At 45.5% G+C, this 26,505-nt stretch overlaps 1 protein-coding gene across 1 annotated transcript in view; it reads left to right on the top strand.

Annotated features, from left to right (window-relative positions):
- The window catches only part of MMP23B (matrix metallopeptidase 23B), a 141,357-nt gene that overhangs the window by 40,454 nt on the left and 74,398 nt on the right, over nucleotides 1–26,505 (top strand). The window contains exons 3-4 of the mRNA XM_085609498.1: nucleotides 11,684–11,823; nucleotides 24,160–24,327. Of these exons, the coding sequence (XP_085465624.1) occupies nucleotides 11,684–11,823; nucleotides 24,160–24,327 (308 nt within the window). The remainder of the gene's footprint in view (nucleotides 1–11,683; nucleotides 11,824–24,159; nucleotides 24,328–26,505) is intronic.

Below are 26,505 nucleotides of genomic sequence, written 5' to 3'. Positions count from 1 at the left end.
AACAAAGTAAAGGACTAAAGAAGCCCCTCCCCCACCCCCCCACCCTGCGCCTCTGCAGATGACTACGCCCCCCCCCCCCGCAGTGTGCCTGTCGCCCCAGAACCAGACCCGAAATATAGAAGAAGCAGAGAAAAAGGGGAAAGAGAGGAAACCCCCCCTAACAGAAAAGGGGGAGAGAGTAATAGTAAACTGGAGGAGGGCCTTCAACCATGCCCCCGGCTTCTCCCTCCCGCACAATATATTCCTCCCCAGCGCAAACAGTAAACAGCAAAAATTCGGCCATATCTAAGAGAAATGGGGAGCATTATGCACTGGCTACACTAGTAGTCACGTCGTGAAAGCACACAACCCCCCAGCCCGCCCGCCTATTAATAGACCACCTCGGAAGGATCAGCCTTATCCTTGGCCACTCTTTGCGAATCCACCAGTGCATACCCATCGACCCACCATCATGTCCAAAGTTACAAGGAAGAGGAGTGTCCAGAGAAGACTAGGAAGGGACACACACATGTGGGGAGGACGTTTCGAAACATCAGCACAGTCATCGTCATGGAAGATCACCTTTCCCAGCACTGCCCCAGGGCCCGCGCCGCACACAAGGTCTAGGAAGGAGAAATCGGCCAGAGCAGGCGATCGTTGCGTGAAGATTGCCTGGGTCGCCGGAGGCCGCGCATGGGACAAAGCCACCACCGTCTGCTCAAGTCCAAAACCTCCGGAACAGGCCGACCCCACAGCCAGCCGACCACACGCTGCCACAGTGTCCAAGGTTTCCATCCGTCCCTTTTTCACAGAGGCAGTCACGGTACTTTCCTCCTGTGGAAGGTGAGACAGAGCCTTATGTACCTGGGGACAAGCAGACCGCAAATTTTCCGGCGCTGACGCAATACCATCCAGCTTCCTCCCCAATGCCCGGGCGCCGTGGACCAGGGTGGAATGAAGGGCTCCGAGAGCATCAAGAAGGTCACCGTACCCCAGCACGGTCCCCCGCGCTCGCTCCGCCACGCTCCTTTGCGCCACACACTCCCAATCTTGCTGTGACCCAGTGTACAGGATGACAGAGTCCATCCCATCAAGATGGCCGCAGGGCAGGGCCATCCCAGATGGGGACCGGGTCGCAGGCACGGGCGCAGCAAGTTCCATATCCCTGCAAACAAAGGTCCGGAGGCAGGCAAAATGTGTATACAGCGCGCGGCCACAGGTAACAGTCGTTCTCCCCCCGGGCCAGTGTCCGCGAAAACCGGGAGCAGCCCGCGCAAATCGGGACGAGCCACAGGCCGCGTCCGATCAGTTCACTGGCGAGGGTCCAGGCGATCGCCGATAAACCCCTGGAGTCGTCCCCCCGGGTATGCACCCGTCACGCTACTCTCGGTGATAGGAGCGACCACTGCGAGATTCAGGCCAATATTCGCGCCGCTTCGGTAGTCCGACTCCACCCGGTCACCAATGGCCGCTGTTGTTGAACTGCCGCCCGGCCATGTTGTCCACCCGAGGTCCCGGTTCCAGGGCTGCACAGGCCGCAAACTTCAAATGAGCATTTCTCGGGCGGTACCGCCGCTGGAAGCTTCAGGATCTCACGATCGGTTGCCGCTCTCGATCACCAACACGGGCATGTAGCGCAGGCTGAGGATCACATGCAGGATATCTGTGCGGGATGTGGAGGTTCACGGAGCCGGGAGCCTACGCTGCCGTCCCGGTCGCCATCTTGGCTCCTCCCCCTATAGGTCAGTTTTAATGTGTTCTTTTTTTTAGGGATGATTGAGACTACTTTTTTAAACATATTTCTTCAGATGATAAGGCAGCCCCTTGCATGGAAAACACGTATGTGTGGAAAGTCGCTGATGGTAGAAATTCTGTTGGATGCCTTTGTAGCTATGTGATTGCATATATTCAGGCTTTGTTGTGTCACTGTTCAAAGTGGTCATGTAATGCTTTTGCAAGGTGCTGTCTGTCCTGGGTTGGATTTAAGGGCTATGTGGGATGTGCTGGGTGTGTGTGCTATGTTCTGTACTAAGTTTATTGTTGGACTAACCCATGGAGCCTCTATAGAAATATAAGCTAGAGATATCCTTGAATATCATAGAGAAAACAGAGCACATAGACATATTGCAGTTAGATGTTGGAGAAGGCAAAGAAACCTTCGTATTTGACAAACTTTATTTGCTGGGGTGCCCTAAACCCTTTCCCTTCGTAACTATCACTCTCTGCATGTCAGAATCCATCTAGACCCAACAGAGTGCAAACCAGGTGCACCCAGACTCATGCACACTCGGCCCACAATATACTCAATCACAGGCACACCCCACGTTCTACCAGCTCCCGCTTCAGTTCCACCTGCCCCAAAGTGCACCTACAGTAAATAAACCAAGCCTCAAGTGAACCCAGTCCTAAGTTCTCATAGTCTCATGTGCTCCTTACCTGAAGTGCACTCAATGCCAAATACGCCCAGCCTTGGGCACACCAAATAAAAAATGGACTTAACCACAAGTGCTCCTAGCTCCAAACTCATAAAGCCACAATTACACCCAACATCAAGTGCATTCAAAATACTGTACACCCAAAGCCAAGTGCACTCAAACCTTTGTGCCCTCAGCCCAAGTAAACCAACCCAAGGGTGCGTATACAACACCTAGCATATTCAGCTCGACTTAACTCCAATCAAAAATGCATACAATTCCATGTTCAATCAACCCCAAGTGCAGCTATGCCCAAAAGCATGCAGCCCCAAGTGATACCCGCCACGAGCATACCGAACATCAAACTTACCCTACAGAAAGTGTGTCCAAACTAGGCCTGGGCAAAAATTTCGTTCCGTTCGCGGAAATTGCGATAATTTGACATTTTTGCGTTCCGCGGAGAGCGCGAAAATGTCAAAAATTCCGGTTTCCGCAGCTTGGCGATAATTTGTTTCTTGCTCGCGCTGTAAAATGATACATTCTCGCGCGCGCGCGATCGCCTTACCTGAATCCCTGCGTTCGCCGACAAGTTTTCTTGATCTGGTCGCGTTCTCCATGAGATGTTGTATTGTTTTTAGCCATTTGCGCTGTCTCGCGACAGTTCGCGCCCGCAGTGACGTCATGCGTCGCGCGATCACGTCTTTCTTCTCGCGATCATGCACCGCGAGAACAACTCAAAACAAGATGGCCGCGCCCGCAAGCAACCACATGGGTAAGTTGGCGACCCGCAACCATGCAGAAAATCTCGCGAACATGCCGGAAAAAAACTTCCGCATCTTCGCGATATTTCTGCTTGTTTGCGATAATTTTAATCATTCTCGCGATAATTTGCGAAGGTTAATTCCGCAAATTCCGCCCACCCCTAGTCCAAACCCAAATGCACCCTACTCCAGGCCCACCCACTCACACATGCCCCTCTCTAGTGAAGCCTACTTCCTGATTCCCAGTGCATATCCTGCATATTTTCTGGCTTTATAAATGTCTATTCATCCTTTTGGAGCTTCTCCTTGCAGACCCGGATACTACATTCCAAGTGAGGCCTCACCAGTCTCCTTGAACACTACTTCATTCTTTCTGTTAGCAGTAGTTATCTCATTTCATGTCAAATTTTTGTTTTTCTGTAGTGCTTTATCTGCTTCAGGCTTAGCCAGCGGGAGGCATGATTGGGCTGGGCCTAAATGTGGAAGAACTAGGTCAATAGGAGAGATCTGAAGGTTCCTGATTTCATGTGTGATCAGCTGATCAAGGGATAGATACATTCTACTACTTGCAGATAAGGATTTATCTGAAGTTGGAAAATTGAGATGGGTCGGCATTCGCCTTCTTAAGAAGAGGAAGAACCATGGCATGCTTCCATTCGGCCGGGACTGTTGCTTCTCATAGCGAGGCATTAAGGAGTTCCATTATGAACATCAGTGAAGCCAGCTCAAGCTGCTTTAGCACCGGAATGGGAAGTAGGTCACAAGGTGAGCTAGATTTTAAGCTACCCAAAAGTTGCTTAAGAGTCCATATGCAAAGGAGACCAGGTTTCGAGTGTATTATAAGATTTATAGTTCACAGGTCCAGTGTTATTAGCTGCATGGGGGAGCATATTAGCCTGCTGTATGGTATTAGCCCGCTTGTCCACATTAAGTGCAGTATACATTTTTTCAACTTTACTTAAAAAGAAGTTGGCAAGATCCTCACATTGCACTCCATTGAGGAATAAAGGGGTGGTCTGACAATCTGACCCAGATAGCTCTTTGACCACCTTAAACAAGGTCCTAGAGCAGTTCTGAGGATTTGAGATAGTAGAGGAAACATATTCAGCTCGTGCTGTTTTATAGAGAGATTGGTAGTCCCTTATTAGGTCTCGCCTTCGCAGCGCGCATGTGCTGAATAGGAGGGCCTTTAGCCGTCGCTCTGCTCATTTTGAAGCACACACTCTTGCTTGTGGCGGCATCATCCTTGCGGGAGCGAGCAGCGGCGCGCCACAAGCACGAGTGCAGTGCTTGAAAACTAGCACACTGCTCTCCTAAGCGCGTGCACGCCACTCGCGGGCTAACCTCCTGCTCCCCCTCTCTCTCAGGCACGGACTGTGTATTTTCAGCAAGCGCTTCAGGCTTTCAGGCTATCTATAAAATCTTTTTTCCTTTACTTTAGTTAACCTCCCTCCAAACACCATTCTCCCACTCCCCCACCTTCTCCCTGTCACCCTCACCCTCTCCCATGAGGCTTCACCTCCAGTTTAGCACCTGAATAGACGATTAAAGAAAACGTTTTTATTTCTGAAAATGGCATCATTGCATACATGCCACCAGATGCGCCCTTTCCCTAAACTAATTTTGTGCCTCTCGTGAACCTCCTTTTCCTCCCGTTCCCCATCCATTTGCCATTTGTCCCCCCCCCCATTTGTGATCCCAGTGGGTGGCCCTTTCGTGCTCAGGGGTCATCCAGCTTGTTTACACACATTTGCCTCTTCTATCTTGTTTACATTTATTTACAGGGGTTCTTGCAATGCATTTGCCAAAGCTATATAAATGGCTTAACGATCTCTGCACGCCATGATGTAGCTGGACTAGAAACAAACCCGCTGTTGAAGAAGATTGCGTTGTTTTACTCAGGTGTGCGCATTAGTGAGTTTGCAATAATATTTCTCGTCACAAGGAGCATTCGAATAGTGCTGCGCGGCCTATCCTGTTCTGAAAGGGTAGTTTGGAAGCCTCGTACGCCTGGCGCACCTTGATCCCATGTTGTGTGGAGTCAGAAAGTGCAAGATGTGTGATTTATACCAGTGTGCGCCCTTAAAGGCCACGGGTATATTAGGATGGGCATTGCTTTGGAATCCTGGGAGCTCCGAGTCCCAGCTCTGGTTTGCATTTAAAGTTGCATTGATCAAACAGTGCTGTCTGCAAAGGTTCAGAACAGATGTGATCCAGGGGGCTGCATCACTTTCAAACAGATGCAGAACGTACAAACGCACATGAAAATGCACTGCAGGTCAAGACATTTTTCAAGCGCTAAATATGGTTATCATGAGAATGAGTAAACGATCAAAATAATTACATTACCAAACTGACAGCATAATTAATGGTTCATTACAAATGTACACACACACACGTCTAGGTAAAAGCTGCAGACAAAGCTCCGGTTTTCCTTCCTCAGTTTTCAACTAGTAAAACAAGCATTTGCAATGCAATAGCTCTCGCATGTACGCGAGTTTAAGCTGTTGGCATTCTAAATGCCTTTTATTTATGTTTTAAAAACGAAAAACAAAAATGAAAGGCATTGCTATTTACAATGTCAATAGCTCAAGCTCGTGTAAATGCAAGACCTATTGCATTGCAAATGCTTGTAACTTTTTTTTATAGGCAAGTTTGGTGTCAGACGCATAATTCTTCCTCCACTGTCTGTCTAACGCTTTACATTTGTTTTTTTCTTTTTTTAGACTCTCGGTAAACCAAGGGGCAGGGGGTCAGTGGTTATTCACCCTCTTATTAGAAAGAGGTTGGGAGGGAGGCATCAATGGATTTTAGGATCCAGTTTTGAATGGTCCCTCGGTCAGCGGTAGATATTAATTAATTTAATAGCAGGAGCACTATTGAGGAGGAGCTTATTGAAAACTCTAGTGTCAAGTTTCCCCCTATTTCTAAATTTCGATTTAGTTCCCAGGGCTGCTACTGGTGGATTGGAAGCAATTTTAAAATGAAACCTAACCGCAAAGTGATCTGACCAGCAAAGTGGGAGGGCCGTGGGGCAATAGATATTGGATAAATTGGAGAGGACAGGATCCAGTAAGTGACCAGCCACATGAGTAGCACCCAAGTTACATAGCTGAATATTAATTGCTGTCAAATAGGAGAGAAATGCAGCACTTTTTACACAAGTCGGGTCATCAAAATGGTGAAATTAGCGGCATTGAGAAGGTAAGGGGTGACCAGATAAGGAAACGACTCAACCCATGGGCCGACAGGGCCAGGGGGGCGATAAACCAATATGCCTGAAAAAGTGAGCTATGGGGTCAGAGTAAGTTTAAATAAGGAGGCTTTGCAGCCCATAGCGGGAAAGTCATCAGGTTTACAGTCGAGAGACTCATGGTAGATTACTGCAATGCCTCCCCCCTATCTTACTATCCTGTCTTTCCTAGCAATGGCATAGTTAGTAGGCAAGGCTATGGCTACATCAGGGCCTGAACTATTATTCAGCCAGGTTTCAGTAAGAAAGATGGCATCGGGTTGCTCATTAGTAAGAAGATCAAAGATGTCAGCTTATGTTTGGGAAGTGAGCGGCAATTAATATTAAAAAAGGTAAATTCCTTATTGGATAGGGGGCCGCATTTTTGTGAGGATATCCCGGAAGCTTAGGGTTAGCACATCTATTAGAGTCACTTTGTTTAAGGCATGATCTATTAATGTTCTCCTTGTGAATCCGCGTGGTAAAAGCAAGCGCACAGTGTAAACCGCTTGCGCAAGCTTCCTCAAGGTGAAGTAAAATGAAGCCAGAAGGCACCGCTCAGCGATACTCACGGAGTTGTTTAGAGGAATAACTCAGCCTAGTTAGTCCCATCCAAACTGAATGATTAATATAACAACACAACAGATGAATGTCTGTTTTAAATATCACTTGCATTAGGTGCTGACATGATCTCTGAAAGTGGCGGAGGGGTTTACCTGAGAACGTTGAGGAAGAAATGTGGTCATACGGTGCATTTAAACACAATTTTCACATAAATTTGTAAAAGGCCACAGGCTCTGAAAGGGATCTAATTAATTTTCATGGTGTGCCGAGACAATTTAACCTGGTGCTTCTCAGAAATTGACCCTATGTTTTTTCAAAATTTGCCCTGAGTGCCCCTATTTAAAAAAAAAAAACCAAATACCTCCATTTTGACAGTGCCAAAATGTTGTCATAAGTGCCATTTGTATCTCATAGAGGCGTCTAATGTCCAACATTATCTGCGGTTTGCCTGTGTTAGAATTTTGCCATCAATGCCTTCTGTATGCCAAAGGTGACCCTTTATGTCAAAAATGACCTCAAGTGTGTGAATGTCAGCAATTTGTCATGTTTGCCTCCCTCCCATTTCCATGGTTGTCTTCTCTTATGACACAAATGAACTCCAATGTGCCAGCACCAACATTTTCTGTGGATGCCCTATATGCCAAGAATCACCCCCAGTATCCAAGTGCCAGTATCGTGTGACAGGTGCCTGTACAGCTAAGATTTGTCCACAGCATGCATGTGTCAGTATTTTGCCATGAATGCCTCTATAAGCCAAGAATGAGCTTCAGTATGCTACGGCCAATGGCAAACTTGACAACATCACCATATTCTTACTTACACTCACTTACGTCCCCTCACACCCAATCTCACTCACTCCCATTGATTTGCACTCACTTGCACTCATTCATTATCATTCACTCTCCTGCACTTACTCTTACTCATTCTTGTTCAATTGCACTTATTGGGCTACCCCAGGATGCCTCCAACTCCTATTCACCGTTAGGTAGGGTTACCCCTATTGAATTTGGTGGCGGACAAGCTGTTGCTGTTTTGCCAATCCGTTTCAAGAAGGTTCCCTTGGCATTGGCACGTAAAGGTTTTGCTGAACAGCAGGATGTCAGTGCTTAATTTGGGCTGATGGTTTCCGGTGCTCAGCACTGGTGCTTAATCAACACCAGCGCTTATAGCACCAGTTAAGGACACACTTATTTTGGTAGGCACAGGGAAATTAAGTGATTTGCCCAGAATCACAGGATGTTGAGCCATGCCGGGACTCTAACCTGGTTTCCCGGCTCCGAAATTGGCAGCTGTCGCCATCACGCCACATCCTCTCCCCACTTGGAGGGTTCCATGGTTATTAGTTGATTCTATTTTATGTGGCGCTAAGTAGCACTATGTTATTGGTAACAACTATAGCTAGTACTGGCTTTTTAGACCAACATCACTTCAACATTCTGGAAGTTTTGAACTACATTTACAATGTTAAAAGGGAACTACAAGTCCCAGAATGCAACATACTGTGGACGATGGATCCAGTACTGATTGAAGTTATGATACATGGCATGGGGGGGATTTGGCAGCTATGTATCTGATGAAGTTCTGATTGTGAGCCATTTATGGTGTGAAGAAGATGTGGGTAGCAAATGGTCTCTAGGCATTACTTTTAGTTAATTATGAGCAGCACATCTAGTCCTCTTCTTTGCATTATACCAATTGTAGTACTGGGTCCAAAACGGCAAAAGGCTATAGGTGATAGAAAATAAAGAAAAAAACCCGACTGTTATGTTATGTTATAGGGGTATTTGTTAAGCGCGCAGCTACTCCATGGAGTGTCCCGGAGCTATCCTGAACCCAGGACAGAAAAGATGAAGAACAGCCGGTAACAGCCAACAAGACTGCACTACTGTTGGAAAAGCCAGGTCTTTAAGCTTCGCCTAAAGCTGAGGAGATCACAACTGGTTAAGACTGGATAAGCTAATTGCATCAGATATGAGCCGACTTAAAATTCCATAATTGGCATCACCTTTTCTTGTTTATAGATGATCTAATTCCTGATGATAGCAAAGGACAAAGTAGAATAAATAACTACGTAGAGTCAAACCAATTTTGTTTCAAATTAAGTACTTCTACTTATCAAATAACACATGGATCCCTAATATACCACTTGTTAAATTGTTTTGGGAACATCCTAGTGTCTCGGAACTTTACATATCTTCATGTAAATATGCTTTCATCTTTTGGGAGACTGTTCAATAGCACCATCATGTTTGCTGTTGAATATCATTAGCTCTGAGAGTGATTCAAGTAGTAGTGCGTACCCAGGTGTTCACTGGATTGTTCATTGAATGAGTAGGTTCGCATTCAAACTGGGACTATCAAATTTATTTAAAGCTGTCAATCAAATCCACAGAAACGACTTTAAGCTCAACACCCAGAGTGTCTGTGCCTTCAACTCATTAAAGTGCCTGAAATTAATGTGATCTGGTGCTGACTATGCAAGGGGGGGAGGCAGTGCGAGTAGGAGCCCGGCTTAGATGATATGTCTTGTAGGTTTATGGAACTTTGCAGATGATGTTGATGTTGTCTGAGGTTAAGTGGGCCAGTTTGACCGACTGGGTGCGGCCTGTCATGAAGAAGCAAATCCAGTTAAGTGTGGGACCTTGGATGCTGTCTTTGTGCGGTTGTTGGATTAGGATGGGGTGGTAGACGATGTCCAAAGGCTGAGAAAAGATCCAATAAGATGAGGACTGTGGTGTCCCCTCTGTCCATGATCAACGGGATGTCATCCTTGGTGGCGATGAGGGCAGTCTCTGTAATGTGGTTGGTATTAGCAACATCAAATGTCAAATACTTATGCAGTAAAGCTCAATGTTAATTTGTCTGTGTGCTTCACAATGTACTGCTAATTTTCCCCAAAAATCCATATGGGAACTCCCCCTTCCAGATCCATAAAATGCATTAAATCCTACATCATTTTGCCCAGTATTACAGACCCAGTGTAGTTTAAAATGTGCCATTTCACAAAACCTTTTCTAAACAATTCTGACGAGAGAACCTCAAACTGCTTAGTAAATTTGTCTATAAATCTTAGCCAGTTTTAAACAAGCTTACTCGTTCAGTGTGCTTTAAAATGCTATACTTGAAAATATTTTCCCCAATATTGCCTGGCTAGAGCCCTCAATTCCGCCTTTAACTGTATTTTATCATTTCCAGATTTGACCAATGTTACTGATTTAGTATGCTTTAAAATGGCCGATTTGCCACTAATATTTGCAAAACTCATTGCGGTACAAACTTAAGCCTTCCTGCAAAGTTGCTTTTAACTTTTATTCTGTTTTCATTAGGGATACTCTACCAGTGTGCCTCAAAAAAGGCTAGTATTGGTAGGACATTTTCCTTTGTGAAAATGTCTTGGACGTTATTCCATTTTTAATCAATAGTGAAAACTAAGGGTTCTATAAAATGCTTCATTTGCCATTAGGTTTCTCAATACAGTTCTTTGAAACAACCCTCAGCTCCACTGTAAAGTTGCTTTTAAATCGTAACCAGACAAAAATCCTGGCTTTACGGCCCAACAAAACGTACTGTGGCTGCCTGCTTATGCCGCTTCATTTTAAAGGGAAAGGAGGCATGATAAATAAGGTAAGTAGGAGAACAGGGAGAAGTGGGCAACAGGTAGGAGATGAGGGCGATGTGGTTGGCATTCATCGTGGCTCCTTGTGGACCTCTTATTATATCTCCAGTCTTCTGGGCCAGACCAGTAAAGGAGGAAATGTGGCTTAAAAGGCAGAGGCCCACAGGACTCATAGTGAGGTTGAGCGAGGCAGAGAAATGGGGCTCAAACCGATGGCCACTGAAGATGGATAACCTGACAAAAAGCATATGAAACAAAATGTCTCATATTAAGGCGTGAGACTGCCTACCGAAAGAGAAGTATCAAGTATGGCCAGGGGCACAGAGCGATTGTATTGTATGGCAGCGTTTGAACGGTCTTTTGTACCCATGTTGAGACTACAAAGCGTTTTGCCAGTGAGTGAATAACTGAGAATCCCTTTAGATGTGCATGGTTGGGAGAATTAGGGATTTTAGTGTGGACTTTGTGGGAAGCACTGTGTGTTGCCTCCAAACCTCATGCATCGTTCTGGAGTCTCCTCATGGTAAATTTTAACTGCTCTTAGTTGTAAAGTGACTTTGAAAGTTGTGAGGACAGGCACAGTTCTGCTAACAAGTAATTGTAAGGTGCTTTAAGGTCGGTCTTTTTACTGCTCACCAAAATTGTTGTTCCCCTCAAATTCCAGGGTTTGGCCATCTGCATAGAGAATGGTGCAAGACTTTCTGAAGTAAGTGCTTTTAGAAATGGGATTAATCTCAAAGAGAAGGAACTAGTTTTGAAGTAGGTGTGAAGTTTTAGTTGAAGGAAGAGTGATCCAATATAGTGAATGGACATAAGTTTCCCCTTGAGGGCACTAGATCCAGCACAAATGTTTGTTGACGTTAGCAAATAGAAAAAAACTAGGTTGAAAACATTTTACTTGAATAGCCCTAGAATTCTCAAACTCCATTAAAACTCACAGCGTAACCCTGCAAAACCTGCAGAATGAGACAACGCCTTAGAGCAATGCTACCACCTCTGATTTACTGTTGTTTTCACCCAAGCACACACTTGATGGCCATGAGGCGCTGGCCTGTTGGCAAGTCAAGGACTGTTCCAAGAAGTTTTATTAAGGGGTTGCTTTACTTTGTATTCACAGAATCCTATCATTTCCAAGAAACTTGATCAACGAAAGTGACACACGCAAGGGGATTGTTGCTGCTTTTGACATGTGGAGCGACGTGTCTCCCTTCCAGTTCAAAGAGGTTCCCCCTGACCAGGAGAGTGATTTGAAAATAGGTAAGTAATGCACAAGACGTGAAAAAGGTTATTAAGGTTTTAAAAGATTTTGATCACACCCAATCCTAACATTAGCCACATCAGCAATCTTAGACCACACCCCCAGCTACAAAGCACGCCTACAACCATAAACCACACTCCCATCTACAGATCACACGCACAACCACATAGCACACTGGTAATAGCAGTTCAGTCACAGACCACATCTCGAACCACAGATTATACTTCCTTACCTAGACCACACTTCCTCCAATAGACCAGCTCCTCACCTAGAACACATCATCAGCCACAAACCACACTGTCAACTGCATAATATACTATTCAATAATAGTCCACTCCTCGAACCATAGATAATAACTCCAAATGCAAACCATATCTCCTTTCGTAAACCACACCTACTTCCATGTACCATACCTACAGCCACATAACATACAGCCAATGATAGTTCGCACTTCCCACTACTGGTCACAGTTCCAACCACGCCTCCTTTTGTAAATCACATACCACAAACCATACAGCCAATGATAGTTCACCCCTGCCACTATAGTTCACCCCTCCCACTATACAATTATAGCTGCATAACATATTCCGTATCTCCAGTCATAAATCAACCACGTAGTGTACAGCTCATCTCCTTTAATAGACCACAAATCCACTAATAAATCACACCACCAAGTGACTCACCTACAACTGCATGTAATACACAGCTCCATTGATAGTTCACACCTCCAGCTAAAGATGAAACCACCATCCACAGAATATACCTCCTTTCATGGACACCTCCTTCTATACACAGCCCGCCTCCTTCTATACACAACACCTGTACTCATAAATCACACTTCAAGCAGACCATACCTAATTTTCTGGGGAACCTTCTCCACTCATAGATCCCTCACTGAACATTAGACAATGCCTATAACTATAGCATATGAATGATTGATTAAAACACATGAAAACTTTTTGGTCGCCCTAGAAATTGGTTGGTCTATCCCTCTAGGTACGTATATTTGCCTCAATCTGATCGGGGATGATGGACCCACATCTTCCAGGGTTCTTCCTGAGATATGCAAAACACAATATTTAATTTTGCTCATATTTAGGAAACTTTCATATGTGTGTAATATTCATATACCTAAAAAGAAAACATACCTGGGACTTATCAGAAAGCATATCTCCGCTTCACTTATCTTGGAAGCTTGACAAAGCTTGTGATCTGCCATAATAGGAAAGATACTTTTATAAGTCTTTAAGAACCTGAAAATGGGTCCTCCAGCAGATACTCCAATTCAGGGACACTGGGAAAGTACCCACCAAGGAGCTACAGTAACAGAGGATGACTGTGCTCATTGGAGAATCCACTTTGCAAGGCAAGGTGCCCGTTCAGTCATTTCCCCCTTTGTGTGGCTTAACCTGAAGTAGGCTAATAGGCCAGTTCACGGTGCATGTGCAATGCACGCTCCATTTTTTCTGATCATGGTCTTCAAACTCAGTTCAAATAAAAACAAAGAGCAGACCTCCTACACTGCCTCGAATACTTAGTCCTTCTGGTATTCCTCCATTATGTAGCACGTCATTGTTGACACCATTGAATGACCGGTTGAAAACATATACTTCCCTCAAGCACAGTGTCCTGGGCACACCTAAGTTTACACCTTCTCTAGGCAGAGGTGTGAAGATTACAAAACCTTGGTAGATGCCTGTATATTACAACCCCTTCTGCTTACTGGCCCCATTGAAAAGCTTTCACACAGAGGGCTGTCTCTTTCCTAAACATTCTGTTGGCCAGCCCCACCATGAAGAACAACGCCTTTAGAAAGCCTCATCTCTACCTACAACCCACGCCTCTACACATAAACTACATTTCCACTTAGAGACAATATCTCCAAATACAAAGCACACCTCTAAGCATAAAACAAACCTCTTACAAAAGAGCACATGTCCAATCCCAGAACTTACCATCAATGTACCACAACACAAGCAATCGATAAGACAGCTATCCACTTACCATACCTCCATCTAGAGCCATACATCTGCCACGTAGAGCGACTCCTCCACCAACAGAGCCATTTTTATCCACTGAATATACATTCAGCCTCAGACCACACCTGCAAACATGGAGCACAGGTCCTAAAGCAGACCAACCATAGATCCTAACAGCAACTGCTGACCCAACCTCCATCTCTTGAGAGTAGAGAAGTAGATTAATGCCCAATGCATTCCTGAAAGCAACTAAGATTGTGCTCCCCTGCTTTAGAAATATCTTTCTGCACTTAGCTAGCTCCTATTGGGGCAGGGAAGCTGGATGATGGATTGAAAGAGGAAGTTTCCTGATTAGAAGATGCCAGTACAAGAAAACGAAAACTGCAAGTTCACAGATTTTTTTGGGATCCCACCTTTATGTGCTGATTAACCTAAAGTCCTGTTATTCCCTTACTTCCTCTTCTAAGCTCTGATGTCTGCCTTATGCTACCAGACGCAACTACTTTGTATTCAAGCTTATCACCTGTTTGCATATGTTTTTGATTTCCTCCTGCTCTCTAGGTTTTCCAATTGCCTTTCCATTGCTCTTCTTTGACTTGCTGGGTGTGCATGTGACAAGTCATGAGAGACTATTCACAGAGAGAGGATGAAGTAAGGGGTCTATGATATCCTAAATCATGCATGTCTAAAAGAAGGGTTATCACATGTCCGATGGAGGCCAGCCAGGAGGAGACTCCAGAATTTAGATCCACACTCAATCCTGGCCAACCTTTTTCTTTGATTAAAAAAAGGCTCCTGGTGGTGCCCAGGAATCAAGTGCTCAGAGGTACTTGCTCATTTCTGTATTATCTTGTCACCACCCAAACAGCTGGATCCAGGAAGTCATGGCTAGACCTGGCAGGAGGAGAAGACTGGAGGCTGAGAGGGAGAATGTTGGGAGCTTAGAGTTGCGAAAGCCTGCCCAGGACCAAGAGCTCAGTGTCACAAGCAGGTGACAGCATCTACTAACTCACTCAGTAACCATCCAACCACCTTTTATGGACGGCCTTTTGATAAGGAGGAAAGGGAAGAACTGAGGCTGAAGACTCTGGTGGGAGACTCTGGGAAAGGTTTGTTCCCTACACAAGAAGTCAGCACCTAGATATCTGGGATTAAAGGTTGATAACAAGGCAGAAGAGAGAACCTGTCTAGAAAGTCAAAATAATATAGCCATATCAGCCCAGAACCTGAGATGTCCCTCTGCGACTTACTGTCAATAAAGACACCAAAGCGGGAGATCATTAGCCTTTCAAAGAAGGTCAAAGCACTAAAGGAAAATATTAGGAATATGAGCTCACGGGCCTCGTGAAACCTATCTCAAGAACTATGGCATCACAGATGAATCTTGTCCTCTCAACCTTATCTTTGGCCAACCAAAAGCATTCAGTCCACCAACTGAAGGGGTCATTGCAACTCACAGGAAGGACTGTAGGTAAAACATAAAATGTTCCCCATCACTGGATGATGGAGTATCACGTGCACGTTTGGACAGAGGAATGTGAAATACGTAAACAGGATAACTGATGCAGGCTGGGTACAACAGTCTTGAATGCATTGTGATGGGTGTGGCAGTAGAAATTATTTCTGGAGAAAAAAAGACGGAAATTCCTGCCTTTCTGATCAGACATTAAATGGCTCGTGAGGACAAAGATTTGGAAAGTCGGTTAAGAATTTATCAGATGTCCCATGCACAGCACCTTCCTATAATACTTTCCATCAGAGCATGACAGTATACATCTTCACTATTACAAAAAGCACATCAGCACCCTTGTATTTTGTTGTTGTTTCTTGAGCCTCATGTAGAGTATGTCAGGCAGCCTGCCGTCCATTGGAGTGGCAGAGGTCATTACCTCCAACATCCCAGCTGGACTACCCCCCACGATATTTTGAGAACTCCGCCGGCCTTGCAGAGATCTCAGTACCTTCAGAGGTGCTGCCACCATGCCAGCTCCTCTTACGACACTGAAAGTTTGCTGATTGGCTGGAATGTTTCAGAAGGCCATTCAGCATAGTCTTTTTTTTTTTTTTTTAAATAACAACAAAATCGCAAGTCTGAAATTTGTTTTTAAAAAAAAGAAAACTAATAATAACCTTGACAACCTGCAGTTGTCTCTCAGCCTATGAGGAACATTTTAAGATGTTTTCAGTTTGTCGCCACCAGGAGTTTCCCTGGCTGGCCCACTTGAGAAAAAAGAATATCAGATTGTCCGAATTAAACTGGGCAGATGTTCTAATGCACATATACCGACAGCCAAACTCTATCCGGCCATCAGTTTGGGATTTCTGCCAGTGGAGTCAGCAGGGGCACCGCGGTTGGAAACCCTGCTCAAAATCAATCAAGCGGACAGTCAGTGTAGCAGAAAGGGTCCCCCGCCACGTTTGTGGTGGCCTAACCCCTCCGCCAAACTCTAAATGAACCCCTTGTCTATTTTATTGTACTCCTAGCTTGCCTTTAATCATCAGGTCTCCGTGTTGAATGGATTTCAAGAAAAAATTCAGAACTAATATTGAGAACTAGTCCATTTCTGAAAAAGACTGTTTAATTCTTTGTTTTCATTTTGTACTAAAATAATTTCAGGCGTGTATTCTTAACATTTCAAATTTGTTATATCTTGTCATCTTGATTGTAAAAATTGATTGCCCTTACCCATATGAACTAAATAAGAACTAGCTGTTCAAGACCAGTTCAATGTATTCACATACACGTCTGCACCAGCACAGTGTGACCTCTGACCAGGAAGCTGCTGTACCTCCCAGAACAATTCTGCCACTTCAGCGGAAGTTCGGGTGCCCTGACTTGCCCGTGAAGAAGCAGACCCTGTGACGATGAGGCCACTGATTTGGAGGACACAGACAAGGCCCTATGGACTGAAGTGAAGGCTGTCTTGTTAAGTGAGCCACCCAGAGACTACAGCTGCTTTGAGGGCTTACTCGTCAGAACTGGACGGAAGACATCTGCTTTCCAAGCACACTCTGGACCTACTACAGACATTCATCCCAACTCTATATGCGTGGTGTTCCCTAGCATCTGTCACCCCCTTTCATTTCAAGAGTTGATCAAACTTGTTGCCTTTTACCCCATGCCTTAGGGTGCTGCCCCTCAGTTGCTCATATTATGGACTGCTTGAACCATCTTTATAACCCTGTGATCAAGTCTTTATTGCTTTTAGACATGGCGGAAGGGTACCCAAACACTACATTTCTGTTTCACAGTTACAGCTGGAAACCTGTTGGTTAATTGAGTACCTACAGTCCCACTGGGTCCCTTGCCTCCTGCATAGTCCTATTGTGGTTAGCCATTCATGAGATACAGATCCCTAAACGTTGGTATCATGGGGAGCTTACTGAGGATGCTAGCCCAATGCTAGCACACTCTGTTCCCCTGTTGGAACAATAGACTTTAGATGCCAGTTGAATATATCACTGGTCTCCTCCAGAATGATGTCCCATGTCCAACATCACCGACTACTGGAGCCAGAGTTGCTGTGTTGAGTATACATTGAACTTTGACTTTGGAGACCAGCATTTTCTGTGGATGGGAATCCTTCTTCACTACTGGGTAAGGGATTCTGGAGCTTTCTCAAATTTTTGGCAGATTCATGCCTGTCTCAGCTCAAGCCCCCTTAGTTTTCTCCTTGTGTGCATGGACAGACATATCCTAGCATACTTGATGCATTGCAACATTCACTCTGACTCCAATGTACGATTTACTGGTGTCTGTAAGGAACCCATGCTAGGAGATTGAAACTTAAACATTGTAGGATAGCTGCCAACTCACAAACGTACCCACTCGAATAACATTGTTCGATTATCCAAAGATATACAAGTGATTTAAATACTATTGTCTTATCATTTAAGTGACACCCAACTTTATCTAGGCATGTTTTGGCCCTAGAAAGCAATGAATCCTTTAAGTTTGCTTCTATTTTTAGCATTGCAACTGCTTAGTTTTTCTACGTGTAAAAATAGACACCTCCTTTTTAATAGGTATTGGTTAGACTGCAATTGAGTTTATTGTGAGTTACTACTGTATCAAACTTAGTCTTTCCTGTTTTCATTATCTTTTTTTTTTTTAGATTACAGTGGGTATTTTCCAGTGTTTTTCCAATCTCTGAAAATCAATGGTTATGCTTGTAAATACCTTTTGCTAACATCAAAAGTCTGCCTGAAGCAGAGCTTTTCCAGTGCCTTCAAAATACATTCACCGATACTATTTTTATCAGTGGTGGCTGGTGAAATGAGAGAGTGGTGGGGTGTAAACTCTTGTCTGGAATTGCAAGGAGCAGCTCTCTACCAGGACGGAAAAAGGAAAATGCATGGATCACTCCAATTTCCTGCATTTCAAGTCTGTACATGTCTTTTTACCATAACGGTACACATTGTCTATAAACCCTCCATTACTAGTACTCTGCTGGCTGTCATTGCCATTGTATATTGCTACATATTGAGCCATAATGAAAAGGGATTCAAAAAGTGAATGCCTATGTTGTCTTATACTTAATCTCAATTACCATGTCACAATATGAACAAGCATAATGTATGATGAGGCACTTTTTATTGGGCACTGCCTTAGCTTTCCTTCACAGAGGTTGAGACTGGCATATTCCAGTGACTGGTAAAACGTAGTAATCTTAAATACAAGCCTCCTTCCCTATCTCTTTAGCTATGACAAGATTACACCTCTGGTCTCCTCTCACGCACTTTCTGAATACAACAGCGAAGAACACTTCTTTACCAGCTCCTTCAATGCAAGAAGTTACCAAGCCTCCCTGACTCCCTACTGTTTATTGTCACATAATTGTGCTCAAATTATCACTTCCTATTACACCCTTTCAATTGTATATTTTTTGACATGTACTACTAATTACAATATCTATGAACCTTTAATGTATTCATATCATTCCTTAAGTTATATTATTATCACCTTGAAGATTTTTGTATATCAATAGTATTCTTTTTTTTTTTTTTTTTTTTTTTTTAAACCTTTATTGACAGTTCAATAAGAACAAGTATGGGCCTACAACCCCCCAGGGCCGGCCGCTAAGCAATCAGAGCAATAACGACAAGTATAAACACAGGCAGCACTTCGGGGAGCAAAATCGTACAGCTAATACTGTGAACAGCGTAAGTAGGGCACCAGGAGAAAGAGGTTTTCATTTTATGATGAAACAAGGCAGAAGGATCAGGTGACAAGCAATTTTAAAACAACTATCACAGATATGCAGAGTAATGAACGTTAGCGATTTACAGCACCCTGCACCTCTGCAGATGAGTACGGCCCCCCCCCCCCAGCAGTGTGCCTGTCGCCCTGGAACCAGACCCGAAATGTAGGAGAATAGGGAAAAAGAAGTAGGAAAGGACCCCCACCAGACGGGGGGGTAGAGAAATTATTTATAAACTGGAGGAGGGCCTTCATAACAGACCCCCGGCTTCTCCCTCCCGCACGGTAAGGTTCCCCTAAAGTGAACAAGGAACAGCACAAAAACAATCTTCTCAAACCACGATGGGGAGCATTATGCACCTATTGTGCCAGTGGCCATGTCAGGAGAGCACACCACCCCAAGCCCGCCCGTCCACTAGGCGACCACCCCCGAGGGGCCAGCCTCATCCCTGACCACTCTGTGGAATTTTGCCCATGCCAACCCCTCGACCCAGCACCATACCCAATATTCCTAGGCAGAGGAATGTCCAACAACGACAGAGAAGCGACACACACAGGTGGGGTGGAAGTCTCTGAGCGGCAACACAGTCCGCCGCGTGAGGAAAGAGGCTTCCCAGTGCTGCCTTAGGATCTGCACTGCACGCAGGGTTCAGGAAGGCAGAAGCAGCCAAAGCAGACATTAGTTGCTGGAGTTGTCTCTGGGTCGCAGGAGGGCATGCACGGGACGAGGCCACCACATCCCACTCAGGTCCAACGCCTCCGGGACAGATCAAGCCCTCAGAAGGTCGAACACACTGTAGCTTACTGGCCGGGGCGTCCAGTCGTGTACTAGCCTCAGGGGTGGCCGCCACACCGTCCTCCTGCGCGCAGTGTGGGTAGACTCTGTGTTCGTGCGGACAGGCGGGCCGCCACTGCCCCAACTCCGACGCCACACCATCGAGCTTACTCCCCAAGCTCATGAACCCATGAATCAAGGAGGAGTGAAGAGTACCAAGAGCCTCGAGGAGGTCGCCGTACCCCAGCTCAGCTCTCTGTGATCTCGCCGCCACAGTCCCAAAAATCGTACGCTCACAGGCCCGCTGCGGCCCAGCGGACAGGATGGTAGGCTTCATCGACCCAAGATGGCCGCCAAGTATGCCCGACCCTCACCGGGGCCGGGACCCCGGGACAAGCGTCGCGATGTCCACGTCGCGGGTGACCGGGTTCCGGGGGCAGGCAAAAAACTATCCGTGGTCACGGGCAACAGTCGTCCCCACCACGGACCAGCTCCCGTAGAAATCCGGGGGCGGCCCGCAAGATCGGGGCAGGATACGGACGGCGGCCGGGCAGCTCACCAGCAAGGCAGGGGCAGTCACCGGAGGATCTAAGATTTGCACCCCCGGTCATGCACTCGGTCAGCTACACTGGGCAGTAGAAGTGACCACGCCGAAATGTAGGCCGAGTTTGGCGCCGCTCCGGTGGGCCGACTCCACCCAGTCACCACCGGCCGCTGTTGTCGCACTGCCACCCGGCCACGGCATCCACTCGATGTCCCGGCTCCAGGGCCGCACAGGCCGCAAAGTTCAGATGCAGTTTTCTCCGGCGATAGCACGGCTGGAAACCTCGGAGTCACACAGTCGGGAGCCCCTCTCCTTCAGAAACACGACCACGTAGCACAGGTTGAGGATCTCAGGCAGGATATCCGTGCGGGATGCGGAGGTTCACGGAGCCGGGAGTCTACGCTGCCGTCCCGGTCGCCATCTTGGCTCCTCCCCCATCAATAGTATTCTTAATATGCGGATATAACACACCAAATGAACGCTGCTGCCGCGATTCGACGCTACTCACACATCAACTAGCTGGGAACACAAACGAGAAGGCATAACCACCTCGCCCCACTCTGCCCTTCTCCCCCCAATGTAGCAGAGCACCCTGCGCACCAAGAAAATAAGTGTGGGCATCGACGCCTTGGATTCACAACCTGACTGGGGGTTCCTCCCCCCCCCCCCCATCCGCTGCTTCCCGCGCACAGTGCACAGTGCACAGCCCCGCCGTGCCCCACTGGACGGCTGCTGACCCCCCGCTGCAGCACCTGATGATCCCCCCCCCTCCCCTTGACCCCACCTGACTTTACAACCCTAACCCCTACTCTCCCTACTGCCACACAAGCGTAGGGAACAGTTTGTTTACTGGTCAAGTTCCCTGGCCGGACTCCTATCTTATCTCGGATAACAGATGATGGGCGCATCGTCTGGACTCACCGAAGCGATACCCTATTAAACACACACCGCTCTCTGGCAGCAGAGATGCGATGGCATACGCGCCCTACAAGGGATGGGTACATCCAGTGCTCTCAGTGAGATCTTGACAAGGGCACATTGAGTTGAATACTGGACATAACCCCGATAACCAGCGGCTTCAGGGGTGTAGCGATGGGGGGACAGATGTGCGCCACGCAGCCCGCACATGGACCCTAACTATGAAGCTGTAGACTAGACTCGCCGAACTTAAGCGTTAGCTTCTATGCCTCAGTGAGCTATACCGAAACACTACTGCCACGCTCCGGCAAGCATTGCGAACACGACGCTGACACTGTGCCGCCCGGGGACCCCCACGCTAATGTTTAACTACGGCGATTTGCGCAACTCTCAATAAGGGCTTGGGTGACGACCGCAATGGCCACAATGCTAGCTGGAATACTGCGTTATCTCTGTTACTGACACTAAGAAAAAGGACAAACATAGACCTGTCATTTATTAAGATAATTACCTAATGACTGTAACAATACCACCATGTACAACGCCGCCGGACCCCCGGGTTACCGGCTGAATGGCTGTGTCATATTATCTGCAAACCTCTACTTAATGTCTAATCGATTAGCCACCATGGATGGTGCATGTATACTGTATGATGACACAGCTGTGAACAATAAAGGTCTTCCAAAAAAAAAAAAATCAATAGTATTCTTAAATATCCTTTTCTGTTTACTATGCATCGGTAAATGATTGCCTGTATGAAGTATTGTTTTTTTGTAATCACGTTAATTTCTAAATAAACCTTTACTTGAACTTAAAGAAAAGTACAAGCCTCCTAAAGCTAATGAGTTTTGCAGTTCCTGGAATGTGCCCATCTCCAGCTCTATGAAGGAAAACTGAGGTGGGCTGCAGAAAGTTTCCAAGAACGCCAGGGCCTTCACAAGATTAATTTGAGAATGACCTCAACTGAAAGCAATTGTGATGACGCAGCAACACTATCTGAAGCCCGCCTCTCTCCCATCCCGTCACAGGGAGAGGTGGGATCAGTGAGTCTTGCTGATACCACCCTCCTCTGCGACAAGATAGGAACAGGCGTATGCTTCCTCGCTTATTGAAGCACAGCCTTTGAGCGAGGCTGCATTACCTTACAGGGGGTGTGGTCCTAGAGTCTGGCAGGCCACTGAGGACCAGGGCTGATGAAAGACAAGCCCGGCAAATAATGTGATGGCAAACAAATGCACACTAGTTCATGTCTCTGCAAAGAAAAGTACCAGACCGGAGGAAAATAAGTAATAAAATAAGAACAGTCAGGAAGTAAGGAGGGGCGGGGCCCGTAGCCCATTGAAAGGAACTACTGCTGATTCTTATTGTGAAAGGACCATCCATTACAATAAGTAGTGTGCAGAGGAGTTTTGTTTTGTTTTATTTTTTAAATAAGCTTCTAAAGAGGTCAACATCTTTGTTGATGGAAGGAGGTAGAGAATAAGGAAGTTACTAATGCTCCTATTGTCTCTACTTCAGAGGAGGAGACTGGTGGGTGAACAAAATGAGAAAACATGCTTGAATATATATCTTGTCATGTTGATTATAATCAGACAGATGGAATGGAGCAGGTGTAGCAGAGAAAATATCCTGCTAAATGCAGCTTTTCTGGCACACTTTCAGGGGTGTGAATGACAAAAGGCCCTAAACCAGCATGATACATTGCTGTAGTTGAATTGGCTACCCTGCACTCCATAGACAAATAACCTGAGACCATGAGAAATTCATTTTTAAATAGTGGTGAAAATCTCACAAAGAAAGTACTTGGAAGATATATATATGGCAGTGCTGCCATCTAGTAGGGAAATCAGTGGTTTACAGTTTAAACTAATTAAGGAAGATTTCAATCTGGTGGGATTTTACCGTTTGAAATCGGTTGAAACCAATAACAGGGCACCTTAGTCATACTTTATATGAGCTCTAAACCTACTATCTTCTCCAGGTGTAAGCTGTGACAAGTCAACCTTCCTACCTTTGGTGAGTCAAGTTTACCAAGGGTGCAACTTGGTCTTCCCAAATGTGTTTGATAGTACCTGAGGCATGTGGATATCTGAGGTAAAATGCAGTGGCCCCATAGATGTTGATCAATAACTCTTGATAACCATAGTACCAAGCACAAAGGCCTCCGCAAAGTCATCTGGTGCAGAGGAGAGTAACCTTACCTTTAAACAAGATTGTCTGCCTTTAGAACTGTTGAGGGCTCATGAGAAGAATTCTTGAGCATTAATCCATGGCCAACAGAGTCTTTTCGAGGTATTAATGAAATGACTTTAAAAAAAACTGGCCCGCCCAAGAAAAGATAATATTTTGCATAATGTTTGGATAAAGCACAGGGCTATGTAGAGCTGCAGAAGGGCACACCGAATAGGCTTTGAGGTCCTTATCTGCAATGGTAAAACTTTGCAGCTTGAGGCAGAGGGTGCTAAATTCTGGTTGCTCTGCCTGTTGGACTATGCAATGTCTTTCTCAGATGGTATAATACTTTGCCCGTAGAGCTTAGAAGTAGCTGATTGCATCCGGTCATGTATTACCAGTTGCCATAGTAATTGTGTCGCTAGGAACGCTGCCAGGTGAGATGTAGTACAGTGCACTTCGCAATGTTATGGTTGCACCTTCTCGCTTGGGCAGTTTTTGCTGACACTCATTTGGATGTATTGTGCAGTTTCTCAAATGCCCTTTCCTGCTCAGGACACTGGTTGCACAATGAAATGGAATTCTCATAATCCTTGGTAATACTTTTCCCTTCAGGACAGCTTTTGCTAAGCACAAAATGATTGTACTGTAGGATGCATTCTTGAAATACCACGACGCTTGCTGCTAAGGACATTGCCTGCTGAATGCACTGTGTAGCACTTTGTAATGCCTTTTCTCTGCTTCTAGGTTTCTATCCTGTGAATCACACCGACTGCTTAACATCCACCATTCATTACTGCTTTGACGGCACCACTGGTGAGCTGGCCCATGCCTTCTTCCCCTCCAATGGCGAAATTCACTTTGATGACAGTGAATACTGGATCGTGGGCAACACTCGCTTTAGCTGGAAAAAAGGTAACGTGAATGTTGCTGCAAAGCAACAAAGATGCTGCTGCAAAGAGACAAGAAGTGTTATCTGCTATGTTTCTATAAACCAAGTCATGAAGCAGCTCTACTCTCAATATTTGGAAAATGCCTGTAACTCATTTAGTCAATGTTATGAAGCCATGTGTAGACAATGAAATACTTTCAGTATCAAACAGATGATACTGTTTCGAATAAAACTGTCATTTTAAATGAATATTTTTAGGATTGTTAAAGCATGTCTGGCTCCAAATACAATGTGCAGGGCTGTGAATAGATTTCTTTTTCTCTCAGAATCAGGATCTTGGTTTCTGCTCCATTCAAGCACAGGAAAGTCTCTTTCATCCAGTGGATAACAGGCTACACTATGGGAGAGCGGTTGGTTGGGTTCCTTGGCTTGTTTTCCTGCTGGGAATGAACTGTCATCAGTGAACGTCCTAAGAGTCACCTTTGACAGTTCAAGAAACTATGTCTTTGGGCACACACAGACACACACAGACATTAAAAGGCAGACAATTGGTAGGACTCCTGACTTACGGACTTGGACATTAGGGCAGTGTCAACAACATCCTGGATATGTCTATCACCGAAACCCTGCGCCTGCTTTGTTAGTAATTTTTGGGGAGTCAATAAACTGCACTGTGTCCAGAGAAGAGGTGACTGTGGTTGCCATGGAAACCAACTCAGTGCCCAGCTCAGATCTTTCTTTAGGTTGTATGAACTCTCTAATTGAGAATTGCAGTGACACAGTGGAAGCCAGGCTGATGCTCCCAGGCTGCACCAGGGACTCAGTCCTCGCAGCCCAGAGCTAGTTCGCAACAATAGCTGTAAATCCTTAAAGTAATCCATGTTGTTCCCTTACTTGTTTTCCATGCAATGTGACTGTTGTATGGTGCATTTATTCTCAACCTGTGGTACGGAGAACCCTGCGGGTCTGCAACGCCTACTCAACGGATCCACAAATGTCTAGAAAATTAAATTCCCTCACACAGCAACACTGCTCTCCCTGTACTTACACAGCTTACCCTGCAGTCCCAAGACCCTACACTCATGCAGAGACACCGCTCACCCCGCACCTTGCAATTTACAAAGGCATATCACTCACACAGACACCACTCGCGCTGCTCTCACACATCAATACGGCTCTACCTGCACTCACAACGGCACACAGCTCACTCTGCTCTCTCATGGACACAAAACTCAACTCATCCTGCACTCACAGTTTCACTGCACAACCCGAACTCATACAAGTACACTGCCCACAATGCCTGCTCTAGCGTTGGCAGCGATTCTCCAGATGAAGGAACTGGATTATTTCAAAATGAACTAAGCCAGTAACATTATGAATTGTAATTTAATTTATACAGGTGTGAATGTACGTTAATTTGTCTGCAATTTCGATATTTGTGTGTTTAGAAAAGCCAAGGGTGACTCAGGGATTTGTATTCGTGTGGAAACTGTGGAGAAATAAAATGAATTATAGTTTTTAAGGGCTGCTTTTCTTCAAACCTGGAGAGAGCCCTGCATAATACATTGCATACCTTTATTCTTCGACCTTCTATGTTATCCTCTCTTCTACCCCTTTCAAGCCGTCTGACACACCCAACTTCGAACTGCATTTTCACCAATCTGGAGGAGAAATGATGAAAGGGACTTTTTACTAAAACATTTGGTCATGTTGGGAAATTACCGGTGAGCAGCACCCACCATATCATCTCCTCTCCATGGATAGCAGCACGTTGATAAGTGATGTTTGCCCTGATTGAGATTTTTTTGATGGAGACAGTTCCAAGCACATGTAGGAAGATGGGAGGAGCATATCTGGAATTGCAAAAAATGTCGGGCATATTAATGATCACTAAATTGGGATCTGATCTAACACCGTTGTCATGCTAAAAATAAAAAGATTTGAATACACACACACTAACACACTCTCTCTCGATTCAAGAAGAGAAAGAGAGAATGAAAGAGACAAGAAGGGATAGGAAGGAAGAGGAGGAAAGAGTAAAAGACTGTATTTCTCATGAATTAGTAGAGATTTCCTTGCAGTTTAGTGGCAGTATAGTCTGTTTGACGGACCTAAGCTATAACAAATCCTCCTACAGCTCGCGCCCTGATAATTACCAGGAGCCAATTGGTTATGTGGAGTCAATAGCTAATCCCGATAGG

This window comes from Triturus cristatus, chromosome 1_2 (assembly GCF_964204655.1).
Source record: "Triturus cristatus chromosome 1_2, aTriCri1.1, whole genome shotgun sequence".
NCBI lineage: Eukaryota > Metazoa > Chordata > Amphibia > Caudata > Salamandridae > Triturus > Triturus cristatus.
Note: the sequence above shows the minus strand (reverse complement) of the source record. Positions and strands in the feature narration are given on the sequence as shown.